The sequence below is a fragment of the Equus asinus genome, chromosome 2 (genome assembly GCF_041296235.1).
Source record: "Equus asinus isolate D_3611 breed Donkey chromosome 2, EquAss-T2T_v2, whole genome shotgun sequence".
NCBI lineage: Eukaryota > Metazoa > Chordata > Mammalia > Perissodactyla > Equidae > Equus > Equus asinus.
In genome coordinates this window covers 105,127,100-105,147,501 of record NC_091791.1, presented here as the reverse complement: position 1 = coordinate 105,147,501, position 20,402 = coordinate 105,127,100, and the positions used below count along the sequence as shown (strand labels likewise).

General features: G+C 46.2%; 1 protein-coding gene across 2 annotated transcripts in view; it reads right to left on the bottom strand.

Annotated features, from left to right (window-relative positions):
* Nucleotides 1–2,948: 2,948 nt before the first annotated feature.
* Nucleotides 2,949–20,402, bottom strand: part of SLCO3A1 (solute carrier organic anion transporter family member 3A1) — a 288,987-nt gene continuing 271,533 nt past the window's right edge. The window contains exons 10-11 of one of the 2 annotated variants that reach the window (XM_044761768.2): nt 12,532–12,774; nt 2,949–3,614 (exon numbers count right to left, since the gene is read on the bottom strand). In XM_044761768.2, the coding sequence (XP_044617703.1) occupies nt 3,532–3,614; nt 12,532–12,774 (326 nt within the window). In that variant the 3' untranslated portion in view covers nt 2,949–3,531. Of the gene's footprint in view, nt 3,615–12,295; nt 12,775–20,402 lie in introns of those variants that run through there. The other variant, XM_070495863.1, reaches the window with a different exon arrangement.

Genomic DNA, 20,402 nt, shown 5'->3' with positions numbered 1-20,402 from the left:
CATATTCCCAAGAAGTGTAGGATGCTAAGAAGTAGAGGGTGGGACCAAGTTGGAGTGAGGGCCTCCAAGTACTTGTCAAGTCCTGTCCTCAACCCAGCATAGGTCTGAGTTCTGGATCTCTCCTCCCCGGTAGCTGCCTTGGTGATTTTTTTGGGATTGATCCACTGACGCCATCTGAGGAAATTACAACGATATGCTCCTTCAAGGGTCACATTCGCAGGGACAGTTGCTATTTGAATAAAATATTATCTCCAATGTCCTGCTCAAGCCCTATGTTGCCTTTTCTAGCACTGCATTGTAACGCCTAATCATTTGCATAAACCTTAAAGAGGTAGCCAATGATTATTTTAGAAACAACTGAAGGAACTGCCATTTTCTTTGGGCTCTTTTTTTACCTATACTGAGCACTGATTTTACTAGGAAAATATAGTTGCCTCAATAGAGAATAATTCCCCAAAGAAACTGAAGAGTAGGCACAGGGGCGAGTTAAGCATCTGGGGGAAGAGGAAAACAGCTCGTTGCTAAGCTGGGGGTGTAAAGCATGAGGCTGGAGGCTTCCCACGTCCATCTCATTGGGAAGATGCTCCAGTTGCACCTGTGGATTGTGGCCAAGTTCTCAGTGACAGAGATGTAGAGAAGCCTCATAGGAAAATGTCCCCTTTCCAAAGGAGGCTGGTGCCTTCTGCCATATCAAGTTGGAGTCCCTGAGGTTGTTCTCTATATAGCTGGTGTTCAGGGTTAATCGCCTTCTTTATCTCATCCCTTAATTCCCTAGTGAGGAACACAGAAGCGAGACTGCCCACTGAAACACTTATAAAGATCTAAAAAGCCCTCCTGTGGGGGTCCAGTAACCACATGCTTGTGCATCCCATCCCTGGGAACACTAGAACTTAGGAAGCGTAAGATTCTTTTTTAAGTGCTTTCTGGAAAGCAAAAGCTAGTCTCTGCTCTGTGCATTAACTATAGACATTTCTCTGCAGAGTTACGGAAACAGTTCGATAGCAGTAGTTCCTAAAGTAACAAGGCCTAAAAGAGGAAAACAATAAGCAGCTCTCTGTGAAGTGAATGTGCTAGTGGTTCTGATGCAAGGCCACAGAAACAGCTGTTTCTATTTTGGTTGAGCCAAACGCTTGGGTGCATGACTAGCCCTTTCACGGAGACTGAGAAAAACGTCAGGTTGGATTTTCAGATCTGGATTGAGGTGGACCAAATGTGTATGTGGTTCAAAGCCCTGGTGGCCCATGGTAGCTGATAGGCCCTTGGGAAGAGATGGCACTGGAGTTTAATACAAGCTGTCTATTCTCCCAGAGTTGGTTGAACGATCCGTGTGAACGGCTCTCTCATGGACCTGCTTAAATATTGAAGGATGAATAACTTGATTCCAAACAAGAAATAATATGTCTTTGTGAAGTTAAGATAAAATGGAGGAAGAGTAAGTTTTCCATAAATTGACCACCTTTAGCGGGGAACAGGTAGCAAGAGAAAAGAAAGTGAAGTGTAGGTGAAAAACAAATGTCAAATTTTGGTCTGAAAGCATGGACGCTGGGCGCAATACCCTCTCCTGCTTTCTTCTTCTGCCTCCAACTGAATTTCCAGTGCAAATGAGGAACCACTCACTGCACTTTCAGCCGCTTCAGCATCTTTTCACATCAGGACAGAGAATGTTGAAATTGCACTTTCTTGAGATTTTTCTGCCGGAGAGAATAAATCATGCTGCTTTGCAAAAAATAAACAATCACATAAGTAACAAGACCAGGCTAAAAAAGAAGTTCTCAAGGCACCAATGGGCCAAGTAATAGGGCCCCAGAGAAGATAACTAACCCAAGCACACCCTTTCCTGACTCCAGAGGGAAAAAGACAATGCAGGGCTGAGGGAGGTGCTAGGTTGACAAGCTTTGATTTAAGGTTAGTTCAACTGCAAACAACGATGGGGCTGAAGAGCGCAAGATCCAGGCTGGAAGGAGATAGGAAGAACGTGACCAGCCCCACAAGAGCAGTGGGGCTGTTTGGGGTCTTTTCTTCAGAAGATGAAGGGGGAGCATCAGTTCCTGGTGCTCCAGTCTGGCCAGGGATGTGACGAATGTAGCGTGACTCTAAGATGCATGTCAGTGGCAGGCATCCACCTGACCAACCTGTCTATATGAGGTAGGAGTCCAGTCAGTGGACTAAGGATGTGCAGGTGAAGCTAGCTAATTAGGAAAAGGCCTGGCAAGGATTGGGAAGGTGACTGGAGCTCCATCCATGGTGAGGCTTGTAGGAGCGTCTATGGACTTAGAGAAGGGAAGCCAAATGCTGCCGTTGCCTCTGAGAAATGTGACTGTAGTTAAAGCCAGACAGGCTGATGAGTCTGAGGCTGTTGGTTCATCATTCATTCATTCAAGTGTATATTGGTTGTCCATGAAATGTCACGTCCTATACTAGACAGATACTCTGACAGGAGGCCATTCCCTGTTCCCCAGGGTTCACAGACAGTGGGAGAATTGGAAAGGAAAACCAGACAGTAACAGTACAGGATGATGGGATGTCTCAACCAGTCTATCAGTGCTGTGGAGCATCTCATTCCAGCCAGAGGCTGGGTAGCAGTGAACAATTACCATTTATCAAGTGCCCATTCTGTGCTAGACACTGTGCTTGGTGCCTTCACACGGGATCTCAAGTCTTACCACAATGTAGAAAGCAGGTGTCAATATTCTCATTTTACAGATAATAAAACTGGGGATCAGAGGAGTCAGATCCCTTCCTCAAGGCCACACCGGCAGCAAGTGCTGGGGGCAGGATTTGAACGTAGGTCTGTTTTGGCTCCAGAGACCATGCTCTTTTGAACAATTCAAAGCCCATAAATATAGGACACACACAGCCAGAAACACTCTTCTAAAGAATCTTTTAGGATTGTCCTATCCAGAGGCACAAGAGAGAAAGATAATAGAGATTACAGCATGAGACAGAGGAAGAATTAAAATAGTGCTTTTAATATAATTTTCAGCAAACGTACAGTATGTACTTTACATCATATATTTCTAAACTGCTCATCTGGAAAATATAAGCTGCAAAAATACAGAATACCACACTCAAAATCTATTGAGTATGTGCTTTTTCCCCCTCCATTCTGTGAAGCAGGGTGATTTTTGAACTCTCCTAACAAAATCCAATCTCGGCCGATTTCAGAACTGTTGGAGCCCTCGGTGAGAGAAGCATTCCCAAGTTGGGGTTTTCTAAAGCATGTCAGCAGGCCACCCCGACAGGAGCCACCGGAAGGAAGGCAGAAGGGAATTTGCATACCGGCTCAATATTACTCTTGAGGGACCCGGGAAAAATGCCTACTCCGAGGGTTTGGAGGACTCCTGACCACAGCCGCCTCCTTAGTCCTCGTCACAGGCCTGTGCCTGGGGCCTCAAAGGACCACACACTGGCCGGAGAATCCACACAGGGCCCCTTGGGTTCTCGGGTGGGCAGAGCACACTAAGTCAGGCCCGCGAAGTGTGCGGGCAGTGTCAGGCTGTTCTCTGCAGGCAGAGGATGAGGGCCAGGCCCTCAGCTTCTCACAAAGGAGTCTTCTGAAGGTGAATGTGACTCGGGGCAGGTTTTCTCAGTCTCAATGTCTTGGTACTCTGTGCCTAAAGGGGGAGGAGGGAAGAAGAGCCAAGAGGAAAGAGAGATCGGTCTTTTCTGGTTTTCCTACTTTTTTTAAGGCTTATATAATAGTATCATGGCTTTCCAGTGGAACGGAAAAGGGCAGGAAGTCATGTCAATAAAATGCTGGGTTTTGCTCCATGTAACCCCAATGGAACCAGATTCTAAGCCCAAAGACCTTTTGCAAGGCCACATCTTTCTGAGAAGCATATCTATCTATGTAACTATACCAACACCCACGTGGATGTTTCTTCTATGAGAATTAAACAGATGTATGACAGTCATGAACTTATCCTTATCTTATATAAATCACCAGTGACAGACTTCGTGTTCTAGGACTCGAAGTGTCACTGTAGTCTCTACTGGAGAGGTGGCTAAGGGCCAGAGAAGACCTCCTGCGTCTTAATGTCATGCTCTCTCCTCTAGCATTCTGGACCAGTTTTTCTCATGTAGCCACAGATCTTTACTGCATGCTGAGTGAAACAATCTCATCGGAGCAAGGTTTTTAAGCCTATGCCACACTTCCAAAATAGATGCGGTGGCTTCATTTAAAAGGCATTAAAAACTCAGCTAGTCCCTGTGATGATTTACAAGCTGCGTAGATCTCATTGACTGTGACATGCAGCTTTCCTGTTCAATGATAGGCAGAGGGGGGCCATACCAGTCCCCACTCATTTACTTGTCCTCTTTAGACTCTGACTCGCTGGTACAAAAGGTGACAATTTGGAAATGTCACTCCTTTCCTTGGGATTTTGCAGCTGAGATCTGACTTATAGAAGCAGCAGCCCATAGCTTCTGGAGCATCCTTCCTCAACTTTCCCAAGGCTCGGATTCTTGTAGTCCTAGGGGAACTGCTGGAAGCCTTGGGGGCAGGGGCTTGGGGAGAGTGGGACAGAAGCAAGAGAGCTGGGGTTGGTTCTTGCGTGCAGAATGAGTAAGACAGAGGAAAGCTTCTGCTGACGTGGCTAAGATGGAAGGAAAGAGGAGTGTTTTTAAATGTCTCCAATGTTTCATTATTAATGTAAAAAAGTTTTCTCATTTTAGTTTCCTGTGCCTGTAGGCTAAATTTTGAAGAGGTTCTCACCTCCAGCTAGCTCTTGGCTCATTTCTTTATGAAAGTACAGACTTCTGTGGGGCTTTTCCTGATAAGAGATGCCCTGTTGGCCTCATCGGAGCTTCCTAAGAAGCCAGCTCTGTGTTCTCACTTTGGTGGCTATGTGGCATAGGGGAAAGAGCACTGCTTCAGGAGGCAGACAGACCTGGCATTGGCTTCTGTTGACTTTTCTAACTAGCTGTGTGAGCTTGGGAAGCTTGGGTTTACTCAGCCTTAGTTTTCTGATCTGTAAAGTGGAAAAAATTATACTTACCTTATAGGGCTGCTGTGAGAAAGCTGCTAGGAGCATGACCTGGGATCATGCCTTTATGGCACCTGGCACGTGGGCAAGCAGGCTCTTAATAAACTTGAGCTCCCAACCCCTTCCTTCCTTAAAGGTGCTGGACCAGAGCACAATTTGTGTTAGTGGGGTTCCTCTTGTAATGCAACTTCCTACATTGCATACTTCCAATTCATTTTATGGCCTTAGATTATAAAACCAAACCGTCTCGACAAACATATCTCCATGAGAGTTATCTTGTATTAAGTTAGCATGACTTTAAGAAAATCACTGTTTCAAGGGATTTAATGGGATGACAAAATCTCAACCTACAGAATGTTAAACCTCCAGAAAATTTACTATGTTGTTCCATTTGCTCATAGCAAAAGAACATAATCACTTTACCTTATGGAAAAATTCAGAATTTATGCTAATCATTACCTAGTGATTATTGGCCTCAGTCATTAACACAAAAATAGAAAAGTCTAGAAACTCTGTTCCTAAAAGCCTAGTATCTGATAATAGAGTAAGACATATCCAAAGGGTGACCTGTGTCACTGCGTCTCAAGGCCCTGGGCTGAGCTCTTGAAGTTGATGCTGTGGATGCAGTGGTGCCAGCGGGAGAGGTGTCTGGGTCTCTCCACTGGAGCTGATGACCAGCACTGAGGAGTGCTTTGAACGTGCATTTCAGAAAGCATTAGAATGCAGGAATCCCGTTTCCTCTTACCTGTCCACTTCCGGTAGAATACCCCATACAAATTGATCACTGAGCTCTGTGGTTTAGACCAGGAATAACACAGGAAGCACGGACATCCACACAATATAGCTGTCATGGAGTCCTGGTTGCTATATCAGGGGGCATGTGAGAGGGTGTGGGGCCCCACAGTCCCTTTGAGCCGGAGTCTTCCTGATGAAGCAGTCCCTAAGGTGGGGAGGGTCTCTGAAGTCTGCCCAGTAGGGGGGGAATATCCACAAAGGCTAAAAACACGGGCTTTGGATTCATAGCCCTGGGTTTGACTCCCAGCTCTGCTTCGTGACCTTGAGCCAATTCTGGAACCCTTCCAAGCTTCATTTTCCTCTCCTGTAAACTGATGCTAATAACCGTCTCTGCCTCGTAGGCTATTATTGAGACTAAACGAGCTAATACATGTAATAAGCTGGTCCATGGTAAGTGCTTGGTAAATGTTAGCTACTATGATTGTTAGTTTATTAGAGCTTACCAATTATTCCACCTGGCTTATCTATTAGCTTTATAGTGCCAATGTTTTATGTTGATGGGAAGGAGGGAGGAGATTTGAAATACCATTCAGTATCTGGATTCCTTCTTTTTCTAGTTCCTACGTTTTCACCTCCCATGCCTATTTCTAGGCTCATTTCCCTTAGGGAAAAAGGATGATTACTCTGGTGGAACTATCAAGTGAGTGTCAGAGCTGGAAGGGACTGTTGATTGTATAGTTCAAATTCCCCTCATTTCACAAGAGAAAGACATGTTGCCTTCAATTATAAACCTGACAATAACGGGGTACTTACCTCATTCTTGGAAAATGAGATCCCTGAATTAGATTCCTGCGGTCAGGAACATCAGGGTTGATGGACACCTGGCTGAAGGACCCTTCCAACACATGACTCAGCCCGTGCTAGAGCAGCCTCAATTGCTCGAGTCCCCCAGACATGCTGGGCTGCTTCGGACCTCAGCCTGCGCTCCAGAACAGAGATCAGCACACTATGGGCCTTAGCCAAACCCAACCCTGGCTTGCCTTGGCAAATAAAGCTTTGCTGGAACACAGCCCACTGCAGCCATGCATTGTCTAGCGCTGCTTTCATGCTACAACTGAGATGAGCAGTTGCAACAGAGATCTTCTGGTCCTCAAAGTCTAAAATGTTTACCACCTGGCTGTTTACAGAAATTTTGTGAACTGCTCTCTAATTCTTGGTTTCCAGCACCAGCTCTCTGAAACCATCCTGATTCTCGATGCCACAAGGCAGAACGTACCACCACCATGAATCAGCGCGCCTTGCACCCAGACAGACAGACTGACCCAGCTCTTAACAGCATTCTAGTGCTTTTGTTTGTTTCAGGTCTGTCTGGCTCATTGAACTGTGAGCTATTGGAGGACAGGACCATGTCTTTTCCACGTTTTGTATCTGGTCCAGGGCCCGGCATATTGCCAAAATTTTAATAAAGAAATGAGTGAATAAATATGTTTAGAAAATATCAAGCTCATACCACGTACCTCCAAATGACACTAACCCTGCAAAGGAAAATCATGCTACCACGTGGATAGTCTCTGAGCAGTATGAATTCTGTCCCCGTCTCCAGGACAGTCACAGATTTCTGAGATACAGGCGATGCTTTGCTTTTTGAATTTCCCATTTTAGGCTTTTTAACTCATATTCTTTTGCCATGATAACCAAGCAGTCTGAGGTCACCTACAGATGTGAGAAAGGGGAGGCGTGGGTGGGTGGCTGTGTGCAGAGAGTGTAGATTCTACATGTTATCCTAGGCAACCGGCCCTGTGAGTGGCATCTGAACAAAAATATCTTTCTTGCATATTCCACCAGTTAGAGATTCTTCTGTTTTACCAATTTCTTCTCTTTTTGTGCGTGTGTGAGGAAGACTGGCCCTGAGCTAACATCTATTGCCAATCTTCCTCTTTTTGCTTGAGGAAAACTGTCGATGAGCTAACATCTGTGCCAATCTTCCTCTATTTTATGTGGGATGCTGCCACAGCGTGGCTTGATGAGCGGTGCTAGGTCTGTGGCCGGGATCTGAACCCGCGAACCCCAGGCCACGGCTGAAGTGGAACACATGAACTTAACCACTACACCACTGGGCTGGCCCCCTTACCAATTTACTTTTGAGCAACCACAATACCCCAGAGGGCTAGGTCCAAAGGCTGACACTTAGTGCCAGTTGCTGTAGGAGATGAGGTCCTCACAGCTGCTGAGAACTCAAGAACTTGGACTGAGTTGGGAGAGGTGGGTATAATGCACAAGGAAGGAAGGGCAGAGGGAGGAGGAGGAGGACTGCATTTATGTCCCAAACTATTTTTTGAGGCTGAATTTAAATCCACTAGCACCTTCTCTTGGAGAACGTGGCAGCTCGTAGGAGTTTGACCTGGATTCTAACCTGACGGGAAACACAGATCCTGGTTGAGAGGAGGCTGACGAGAGGGATGAGCTCAGGGGAGCAATCAAGTCTGCTATCTGTCTGGTACTTTCTCCCAGCTTCTGGACAAACGCCTGGTTCCTCCAAGCCATCAAGACAGATCAAAACAGCCCAAGACAGCAAATATTCTGTCTGTTGGACTAAAAAAGTGCTTGCCTGGTTTTCTCCTCTCATCTAAACCAAACCAAACCAAACCAAATGCACGAACAACAATAAAATAGAGTGTAACTCCACAAAACTGGAACAGAAGTTTATCCTGTCCTTCTCCCTCTGCTCTTGACTGTATGACCAGCCACATTGATTTCTACACGTTGACCTTTACTGCTTAACACTGCTGAGGAGTGCTTTCAGGACCCCCCGAGCAGTGCACAGCACACAGGTCTGGCAGGCCCGACGGGGTGGAGAAACCGTGCTTCCCAGGACCTGAACAGCAGGCAGCAAGAAAACCAGTCTTGCAGGTGCATGGGGAGCCCACAGCTACTTTTCCACCCAGAGTTTCTCTGGGAATATACATGTATATATTTCCACTTTACATGCTCCTCAATGAATGGCCTCCTCTGGAAGTGGGGAAGAGAATCCACTGGCAACCAAGGCAGAATCCTTTTCCCTGAGAAAATTCCTCAGGAGTGGTGTGGCTCTCATCCTGGGGACTGGCACTGGCTGTTTGCCCTTGTACGGAACGTTTCCGTGGGTCACCTCAGGCCTGCGTGCTTTACAACAAGAAGGGATGGGAAATCTTGCCATGCCTGAGTGAGGGGAAGCTGTAGGTCATTACTGGGGACAGGGAAGTGGAATCAGGAACCTGAATGTACAGACACCACTAAACTAAACTTTGAAAATCATCACCAGAGGAGACTTTCCACTGTAAGGTGGTGAGAAAGCAGCGATTTTTAGGGAGAAGCACACTCCTTCCTGCTTGGGAGACATTAGGAAGTCTGTCAAAGGATTCCTTAGAAGCTCTTGGTTTCCCCTAATTACTCTGCTTGTTAAGTGCTACTAGCAGGCTCCTTAGGGGGGACCATGAGAGGAAGCCTCTCTTGCTCCTTCGTTAGCTGTGTGGAAAGCTCGCATGCTGTGGGCTTCTGGAGTGGCAGTGTCCCCACAGTGCCTTGGAGCTTCACAGCCTTCCTCTGTGGAGGCCGGAAGAAGGGAGCAAAGCTGCCCGTCTTCCCTGACTGTGTACAGCCTCGGCTGAAGGAAGACGGCGAGCCCGTCCCCCAGAGAGAAGGGTACTTTTACGAAATGGGTTTACTTCATTCGCGGGAAGAATATTGGTAAAAACCTTCTTGGTCTGTATGGAGGAGTCAAAAAATCTGTCCAAAGTGGCAGCAAAGGGAGACCTTTTCATCCATCCCTGGGCACGTTCCCCTAAGATGCTGGAGGAGTTGGTAGCAGAAGAGAAGAGAACTTGCGCGTTCCCTTTTTAGTTTATTCCATCCCTTACATTTTTCTTTGCTGTTAAGTCCAATGGAGACCTTACCGGGAAATCTCTTCATTCAAAATACCACTCAAAACCCACCAACCAAGGGACCGGATCTTTGTATGTACAAAGGTTTTTTTGTAGCACAAAAGCAAAATTAAAAGCAGGCTAGGTTTTCTGTTCTGTAGTATATGAGAGAAATTAAAACTTTAAAAGGTGACACCACAGACTTTAGAGCCATCTTGCAAAAGGGGACTTTAAATTTATATCCAATTGTTGATAAAACTGAGCCCTGGAGTTGTTTTCCTTTGTCATCCTAATATCTTATTCTCATTCATTCTAAATCTTAGGGAAAAAAATCCAAAATGCAAAGAGTTTTAAAAAAACCGGTTTTTGAAAAAACACAAACAAATAGCCCCAGGAAACGCTACGTTATGGGGCCTCGATGTGTGTGTACCAAATTTGGACAGCTATGCAATGATATCTGAGGGCAGTGACCTATGAGCAATACGTTTTCAAAGCAAAACTAACCCCAAACCTCTACAGAAAGGTTTCGAAACCTCAGGAGTGACAGAGCATACATATTTTATGAATTGGTTGGAAAACAATCCTGCTGTCTACTGGTTAACATATTGATGAGTGTCCCCATTCTCACCAACAAGGGCAGACTAAAACTAAGCAGATGAAAGGGCTGTTTCAGAAGCATCCTGTCCCAGGCAGCTGATCACAGTGGCTGCGCACCACGACACAAGCTTCTCTTGTGGTTGTCCTTCCTCAGTGGCGTTTCTCTAGTTTTGGGCTGTCACTCAAATGCCCCATTTACGGCGTTAGTTAAAAATTTGGCACAGCACCCCTCTCCCCACCCCCTTTCTCCTTTCCTGACTCTTTTCTTGCCCTCTGGGTGAATTGCAAATATGTGTTTGAGGTGAAAAAGCAAACAAACCAAACCAGACAGCTCTTGAGGTCTTTCCCAGGGCCATGAGTGGCCTGGACAAAGGTCACAGAAGATGCACGAAAGGTAAGTTGACTGGGCCCTTTAAGCGGGGGTGTGAGCATGTGCGCACTTGCACATAGGCTCTGTCCCCTTATGGGAATGGCCTTATAAGGCCAAGTCTGCTGGCTGCAAGAGGTTTTCCCATAATTCTTACCCCAAACAACGAGAGGTTTGCTCTCTAGCTGTTTGAGGTTCAGCCACTTTCAAAACACACACAAAGGCCTCTTAGTTCAAGACTGACCCAGAAAACATTACTGACACTTCCATGCACTGGCCAGGAGGGAGCTTCAGGAGCTTGTGGGTCTATTCCTTATCACAGACACCACAGACCGCTCGACAGCTTGTGCTATGGAACTGTTCTTTCTCTCCTTCCTCTCCCCAGAAGCACCGCGCCCATACACACAGCCCACATCTAAGCGAGTCTCCTCCACAGGCTGAAAAGAACGCCTCTTGGAATGTGAAACATGAATATAAAAGGGCTTCCCGTGACAGTGATCACTGAATCACGGGGAATAAAGCGAGAAGGAGAAGGCAGATTTGCAATTCATCACATTATCCCCTGTTGTCTCCAGTGTGATTCTTTTAAAGGCTGCATATACACTCTCTTTTTCAAGCGTTTTCTTTTTCTTCTTGTAACACATTGTATATTCTTGTTGTTTTCACAGAATATCCAAATGAGGATAAAATGATAAAAAATTACAATAGATTAATTGCATCCCTTGAATCACATTATATTTTTGGTGCATTAAAAAAAGGAGAAAAGTAAAAGCAACCAGCATAATAAATTCGGCCGAGAGAACTGTGTTAGTGACTAAAGGGTTAACACAGATTTTAGAAGTAGTTAAAAATAGTATTAGAGGATTATACATACAACAGTTTGAAATTCATATGCATTGCATTTTTTTTCTCTTTAAAAATGGCAAAATGTTTGGCAAATGTAAGCAAATGACTTGGACTATGTTGGGTTTCGCCGGCTCTGAGTGAAGTCAGTCATAGCCAGGCGAGGCCCACTGCTTCCTGAGGTCACTCTGCGGGGCTTGGGGGGGGGGGAGGCGGGCGCCCACCACTGGGAGGTGCTGCGGGGGGAAGGTGAGGTGCTGGCCCCCCACGCCCCGCTCCCCCTTGGGCCCTCAGTCTTGAACATGGAAATGGAGCTGGTGAGAGGTGCCAATTACAGACTCCAGCATGGATCACCCATTAGCATCGCTGAGAGAACTCTGGGGCCTTGAACCACATGCAGACTGGGTGAGTCGTCTACACAGTGACCCATATTGCGAAAGTTAGAGAGAGGAGCGAGCTTCCGTTCCTCCGACTTGCGCGCCTCCCCAGCCCCCCGTGGAGGGGGAGGGTGGCACGGGGTGTGTCACTAGTGCTTATCCTGGCAATGTTGTCAACTTGTGTTTCATAGTAGACTTTTTTTTAAAATATTTTTTTGTTCTGTATGTGTATGTATATCCAGAAATGTCCATCCTCCAAGCTGGCCACCACTGTTCCCTGAATTTGCCAGTGCCTGTTGCTTGCAGCTGTCGGCATCCTGAAAAAGCACGAGGTGCCTTCCAAGAGTAGACTCTGAGCCCCAGCAGGTCGCACACCAAACACATGATCCCATGCTTTCTTTATTCTGAATCCTGTCTGGCTCTGATTTTGAGAAAAAAAGACAAAGGTCGTGTATATGTGTGCGTGTGTGCATGTGCGTATGTGTCTGTGTGTACTGAGGTTTGTTTTTTTTTTTTTGGAAACCTTTTTTCTTTTTTTTAGGAAAAATGACCCTTTGATTACTAATACAGAGTTCAGCCCTCCTTCAGTCACTATAAAACGGACTCCATGTTTTCACACCACTCATGATCTTCAAGGTTATAGATAAACTTTGTCCTATGTGTCTGGTTGGTGGGCACAGGGTCCCTCCCCAGATTGTCTAAGGTCAGAGTAGAGGCAAAGAACTCACTGGTGCTCAGCCCGCCCTCGTGGTTTTTGATGTATCGTTTATAGTTTTTCCGCAGGCACTGCCACGTGGTGGTGTAGAGGACGAAGGCAAAGGACTTGAGCGCGATGGCGATGCTGACGTACAGATATCTGTAGACCACGTTGTCATAGAGGACGCAGGCGCCTTGCTCCCCACAGAACGTGCTCCAGAACAGGCAGGTGGAGTCGATGCCGGCCCCAAAGATGAGGGGTGGGGGGATGAAGCCTGCGGGAGGGAAAAGAACATTTACTGTCCGGGCTCTGATGGCTGCTTGGGTGTAGGGACGGGCTCCTCCTCCCTGCATGTGCACTTCTGCTCACACGACTGTGGGTTAACGTGTCATAATTGGTGGTTCTACAGCACAGGGGCGAAAGGACCCTGTCCGGAGGCTGAACTGCTTGAGTTCGAATCCCAGCTTCGCCTTTTGCTTACTGCACAAACCCGTGCAAGTTACTTAAGCCCTCTGTGCTTTAGTTTCCTCATCTCCATACAGGAAAAGCATTTAGAACAGTGCCTGGCACACAGTAAACACAAAATAAATGACAGCTGCTAACATCATCATCCTCATCTGCAGAGAGCCTGACAAGGAAGAGAGAGTCCTTCTCGAAGCGACACATTCTTGGTGTCACTCGAAGTGCAACCTCGTAGAGGGCATGGCCAAGAGGCAGCCTACTCTGTGTATCGTTCTTCTGCGGCTGTGTGTGCTCTTGAGCAGAGGGAGCTGGAACCAGGAGGGCCAGAAGTTGAACACGAGTACACTAGACCTTGTGTCAGTGTACACGCGTATATATAGATGGGGGGTTCATGGGACCCCTGAAGTCCAGCCACGATCGCCAGAATAAGAACGTCTGTGTTATATACACTTCAGGGCCTCCTTCCTCAGGGGCCTTCAGAGGGCAGCCTGGGAGGGGAAGGGTTGTTGAAGGAAGCAGCACTTCCTTGATTTTAATGATCGGACTGGAATGGCACGAGATGGGGCGGCATGGTCCCATCAGTGCTAACGAGGTTGGCAGAGCTCCCCAGGCCCAGTCTCCTCAGCACATCCTTAGCACTCTCCAGCGCTGTCGCTTGTTACCCTAAAGAGAAACTCCTGAGAAAGTTTTAGTTGAAACCTCATTAGACTTCCAGGCAGCATGAGTTAATGAACTCCAAACTCAAAATCCCACACGACCCGCCCCCTCTTTGCAGCTTCCAGGTCAGCTTGGTCTTGGCGAATGGAAACTTGTATCCCCAGCATTCACCGCCCAAAGGCAACTCTTCCTTGCCAATCAGCGTGTGTTCTCCCTGTGCAAGTGCCTTTCCTCATTTAACTGAAAAAGAGCCAACACGAGGAACCACCATAGCAACCACATAATAGAAATGAAGCCACACTCCACATTATTTAGGTAAAGAAATAGAGCTCTGGAGCCAATTTAAATGATGGATAGACTTGGGGAGAAACAGGACAAGTCTGGCTGGTTCCTACTGGCCCCATGGGATAAAACAAATCCATTCACCTTTCTACTTCTGAGTTTTATTAGGGTGTGATGAGCTCCCAAATCCTTCTGCCTCGCTAGAGGGACCACCAACCAGCAGGCAATGGGAGCTAAGACAATGACACCTCTGATAAAAGGTTTGCCATAGGAAGGAACTGATAGGAAAAGGCCCCTTGCTCCACAATGCATGGGTGCCCGAAGAGTTGTGCACTGATCCAAGTTGGCCTAATCAAGACATATTTTAAGCACAGTGGAGGAAATGTGCAATTTAAAAGAACCATTCATGAATACTTCAACGAAAATATCCCTCTGAAAATGCCATATGTAATACCTTCATGTACCTGCATCTGAGTGAGAATCTTTATAATATTGAGTTGTCTTTAAAGCAGGGCATACTGCTACGCGCCATCGATGTCAATTTTATCCTGTCTATTGTTAAGTTCTCCTACCTGATGACAAGGCCCTGGAGTCAGACATAGCCTTCAAACAGAAATTGGAAAGCTAAGCATCTAGCAAAGATTTTCACATTATACTCAATATTTTGGAGAACACTTGTAGAGATGAAAGAACATTTAACTTAAGGAGCTGGAAGCTTGGGGCAAGTCACTTGATCTCTCCGTGTCTCAGTTTTTTGATCTTTAAAATGAAACTGATACCAATTGCTTGGTCAAGGTCAGGGCGAGCATGATGCAAATGAGGTCATTGTTATACAAGCAAGGGTTTGGTCCTCCCATATGGCCAGAACTTCTGCTACCTTACTTATGTTGCACAGGTGATAGTTTAGAATAAATCTCAGTCGAGTACCTTAAGTAGAACCTATATGAGATTCCTTTTAGATTTCTGAATAGAGAAAATATTAGCTTTCATTCCTGCCAAATTCATCTTTTCCTTTTGATCGACTTAAAATTTTCTCCACAGGGGAACTCTAGCTCTCAGCCCTGAATTCCAGGTATGCAGAGAACACTAGAGATGATGAACTGGCTGGATCCCTTTCATTAGAGGCCTTTGCCATTCTAGATCTCATCTGATTAGTCACAGAAGGGAGTGCCACTTGATGACTCATTTGCACAGGCAGCCACTCCATCTTACACGTTTATTACTCAGGTGAACCAACTAGAAGCCCGGGCAGTCCCTGCAAGATCCTGGCTCTCCAGACACCAATGGGAGACCTCTATAGTATGACGACCGTAACGATACCCACTGTCTGTCGCTGCCCCTCACCCCAGCACTGCACACGGTGCTCCTCACATGTCAGGAAACCCCTCCACAACCTTTTTTACCCATAGAGAAACCAAGGCTGAGAGATATTAGTTGTCCCAGGCTTGATATTTCAAAACCCCAAACCCAATAACCTCCTTCCTAAAGTTTGGTGATTTGAGGAGAGGGTTTTAGAGTTCTTATCAGGGATTCCCAGGGCTACAGACACATTTTATTTACCCTCTGCTAAGCTCTTGGGAATAAGAGGCTTGTGGAAGCCTGGTTTTGAAGCTTTTGGAGTGAAACATACAGGGGTTCTGATCTTTGCAAAGTGTGAAGGGGGAAACACACACACACGCATGCATGCACAGCAGTTTTGATCTTTGCAAAGTGTGGAGTTCTGCCTTCTCCAGTTTGTTAATGCTGTGTAAGAAAGCTGGGAGATGGTTATTCAGTATACAAACTCTCTCTGAGTCTTGAGAACACCTCAGGCAGTGTTTGCTTGGTGGTGGGGAGGAAATACAAAATTTGGAACCAGAGACAGCTGATTTTGGATTTCAACTCTACCACTTGAGAACTGTGTGACCCTGGTCAAGTTACTCAACTTTATTGAATCTGTTTCATTGTCTATAAAATGGGCACAGTAATGCCTTCTGAGATTTTTGTAGAGATTAAGTGAGATAAAATTTCTGAAAGCCCCTCATAGAGTGGGCTTTCAACAAATCTGGTTCCTTTCCTGTTCTTTGGTTTTTCACTTGGATAAATGAAAATCTATCCTCTTTTATTTATTTTTTTGGTGAGGAAGATTCACCCTGAGCTAACATCTGTGCCCAATCTTCCTCTATTTTGTATGTAGGATGCTGCCACAGCATGGCTTGATGAGCTGTGTGTCGGTCCATGCCCAGGATCTGAACCCATGAACCCCAGGCCACCAAAGCGGAGTGTACAAACTTAACCACTATGCCACTGGGCCAGCCCTAAATTTGTCCTCTTTTAAATCAGCATCTCCAGAGAAAGATACACAGAATACCCTTCAAGCCAAGATTCAGTGAATAACCCCAAGTGTCAAGAATTCTTCACGTCATAAGTATAAGTCAGGCTGCTGCTTCCTGCAGAGAGGCCACATGGGTAAGGTGTACGTGAGAGTGTATTTCTGCTCTGAGCACCTTCACTCTGTTATGCCCTCAGTTGCCTAAGTAGGGCGGGTGAGGATGGTGTAGCATTTCTTTACAAACTGTGTGAGCCTGCAGAAGCAGTCCTCTCCTTTTTTGCCCTCTTTTCTCCTGGGGAGGAGCAAATGGATGAAGCAGGCATTAACTGGGGTCCCATCACTGGGACACCAGGAACCCACCGTATGTTGTGAGGAGGGGATCCGGAGGCTCAATGCTGTTATGTGCTATTACAGGGCATATTAAAAGGATTAAATCTTACTTCCTATTACATTCAGGCCCAAATTGCAGCCATATATATTTCAATGCAAAAATTGCCACACCACTTAAGGAAATTGTCTCTGTTTTCCTGAAATCTATTAACAAAGATGAAACCTCAGGGTCCTTGGCAATTTAATTCACTCCCCTGGTTGAAAAGGCCGGGTCTATTTATATTCTTTGGTCTAAACTTAAAAGGTGAACTGAAAGGCTTTTGTAAGAAAAATAAATTCTCATTCCTTTATGGGACAAAAAGGAAGCTGAAAATTACTCTGCCATTTACATTTCAAAAGATAGCCCTTCCTCTCCAGCTTACCTGCCAAGACTTGAATTCACCATGGAATCTCTATTTAACCTGATGGAATTGCTGTTATGTCCAGCACCAGCTAGAGAGGGATGTCAACAAGTATGCTCTCCTCAAAGGATTAACGAACTTCAGTAATGCCGAGAAAGAGACCAGACTGCCAACATTGGCCTGCATCGTCCATGGACATCTGACATTCACTTTTCTTAAAACCAAGAAGTTGGGAGGAGCTACTCCGTTCTCATTTCATTCCTGGGCACCTTGTTAAAGTCACTAAGGCTCAAAGACCTTAAATAACCTGCCAAAGGCCACGCAGTCAGTAATGGCAGAGCTGGACTCAAATCCAGGCATGCCTGACTGCAGAAGGGTCCACGGTAAATATGTGGTCATAAATATGTGGTAAATATGTGTCACCTTAGCACGCATATGGAAATAGATCCTGGGTGGTGCAGGTGCTTCAGGAAGTCAGATGTATCGTTAGTATTTAATAAATGTTTGCTGAATAAACAAACAAATGCACAGGTGAGTGGAAGGGTGTTCCATGCATTCCAGCCACTGTATCCTGTTCCCCACCACCCCATGGCTGGGTGCTGCACGGCCTCTCATCTGGGATCCCTGGCACGCTGTGCTCTCTTCTTCCAAAGCACTCACTGAATGTGTTCCTTTCTCCCCCTTGCCTAAAGAACTTCTTTATATTCAAGACTTCACAGCAGGAGCTCAACGAATGTTTGATGAGCCACATCAGGAGTTTGCAAGATGTACTTCTCCTAGACTAATTCACAATTCACCCAAGACCCAAGGACAGTCCCCTCAGGAATGACACCTGTGTACAGAGGTGGCCCCTGAGGCTGATGGTCCCAAAGCTTTTTGTCCAGCATGTTGTTCTGGAAATCTAAGAGTAGGGGTTTGTGGGAAGAGCGTGTGTGGTGGCGAGCCCAGCCAAGCTCTTACAAGTCCCTGGAGACACCTGAATGTCTGTTACCTTATTCTATTAAAGGCTACTCCATAGGGCCAGTCACAGGTCGAATCCTCAGCTTTATCTTGTGCTTCTGCTGCTTCTCTCTTGCTTTCATCTAGTCAGTTGGGGCATTCAACAGATGTTCCTCCACAATATGGCTTCCATTTGTCCTTGCCTTTTAATCTCTACCCGGCTTGGCTTCCTCTCACCTCAATGCTTTGAGTAGCTGTCCTGCATCCTGCTGCACCAGGTTGCACCTTTCTCTCAGGATGATCTTCCTAAGTCAGAATTCTGAATGCATATCCCCTCTCCCATCTCAAACCATCATTTGCTCCACACTGGCAACTACTTAAGTCAAATCTTTTTTTCCCTTGAAATTCAAGGTCCTAACTCTTCTAGTCCTATACGTTCCCCATACTTGCTTCCTTCTCTTACTGGAGCCCCCCTGAAGGCAGGATCTGGCTCCTATTTATTTTGATATCCTTTGCAGCACCTACAACGGTGCCTTGGACATAGCAGGATTTCAGTGAGTATCTGCTTCCATTAATTTAATTAATCCACCCACGGCATGCAGTTGACCCCAGGAGCAAGATTCTGGATCAGACCTTTGAGCAGATGGTTTGCCCACACCCAGAGAGAAAAGCAGTGATCAGGGCATTTGCAAAAGGATGAAGGAGTGGATTTGATTACATCAGGGATTCTGCTATGGGTAGGCGATTCAGTTTACTCTGAATTTACTGACCTTATCCAGCTCCCTGTCCTCCTCCGCTCAACTTCTGCCACTGTCCTGGGTGACGAATTTCTCCATCGACATGCAATTCCACACTGGGCCCTTTCAACAACTCATCCTCAATGTCAAGGTTGTTCACTCCCTTTCCTTTCTGGTCATTCCACACCCTGGGTTTTGTCATCTCTCAGAGCTTCAGATGATAAACCTTTGGCTACAGATTCCAATTCTTTCCCCATGATTTATTACATCTAGTTCTTAAGCTCTTTTATCTTTTTGTCCTCTCTTCCCTCTTCTATCTTTACTGCTTCCTTATCCAACCTAGGCACCACGGTCAATCACCTTAGCCCCACTGTGACTACTTTCCTTAATTTCTTTGCTCCACACTCCTCCCACCTCACCTGCCATTGATACCACTAACCACATTCCCTCTTCTACTCCAGGGCTGCTAAGGGCTATCTCGGAAGCTCTTGGCATCACACTGACCTGTGCCGTTGCAGTCTCTGCCCCTGTTCTTTCTAGCAACTCCTTTCCATTGGCATCTAAAGCCACAAGGGAAAATAATCTCACATTCACTTCTGGGTCTTGCCCTCTTTCTTTACACTACTCACAAGTATCTGGAAAGAGTGGTCTCCCCTTGCTGCCCCCACTTCCTCATGCTCTGACATCAAAGATGGAATCCCTTTTCACATGTACTGTCCAATACGATAGCCCCTGACCACACGCATCTACTGGAATGAAAATCAATAAAAATTAAATGAAATTAGCTTACAGAAGCCACACTTCAAGTGCTCAATAGCCCCATGTAGCACAGATATGGGGCATTTCCATCATCAAATAAAGTTCTGTTGGACAGCATTGGTCCATACCACTCCCAACTTGCTCCTCATCCTGGTCTTCCCATTTCAAAAAATAACACTCCCATGTACCACGTGACCCAAGCCTTTTCAAGGAGCTGTCACTATGGATTCTTCCTTCTCAGATATTCCAGTCTGCACATTTCCATTCGGAGACTAAGCCTTGACAGGTCTTCCTCCGCCCACGTCTTCCCATTGTGGTAGCCATCATCTCAGCTCGGGCCTCCATCAGCTACTCTGCTATACCAGTGGCTTAGCATTCAGTCCCTACATTCTCCACGTGGCAGACAGTGGCCCTTTCTACAAATGCACAATGGATCTTATCACTCTCTGGTTGAAGTCCATCAATGACTTCATTGGCTTTAGAGATAAAGGTCAAATCTGACAACGGGGCCACAGCCCTTCTGCATCATGTTCCTGACAGCTGTCCTCTCCAGCCCCATCTTTTGCCGGTCCCCCCCTTGCCCTCCACGCTCCAGCCATGCTCGGCTCCCTGCAGTCCCCAACCAGGCTGTAGGTTTTGCTCATTCCCAGGCTTTAAGTCCCTCCATCTAAAGCACTCTCTCCTTCTTGCTCATCTGTATAACACTTCATCATTCTTCTTGTCTTAGGTAGACATCACACCCTTGCAAACCCACACCCTTGCCCCATCCCAAGGTCAGATTAGGTGGCTCGTCCACATGTTCCTGCTGCACCTGTGCTGACTCCCTCTCAGATCTCATCACACTCAACCTTCATGGCCCCATCGCATCCCCATTACCCATGCGGGGTCACATACAAAGGCGGACAATGTCATGGAATCTGCTATCTTGGTTGGCCCCTCATTAACAATACTCATGGTTAATCTTATTGGGTGCTGCTGGAAATGGAATCAGGCCAAATACGAGCACTTCTTTGGTAAGCTGCTT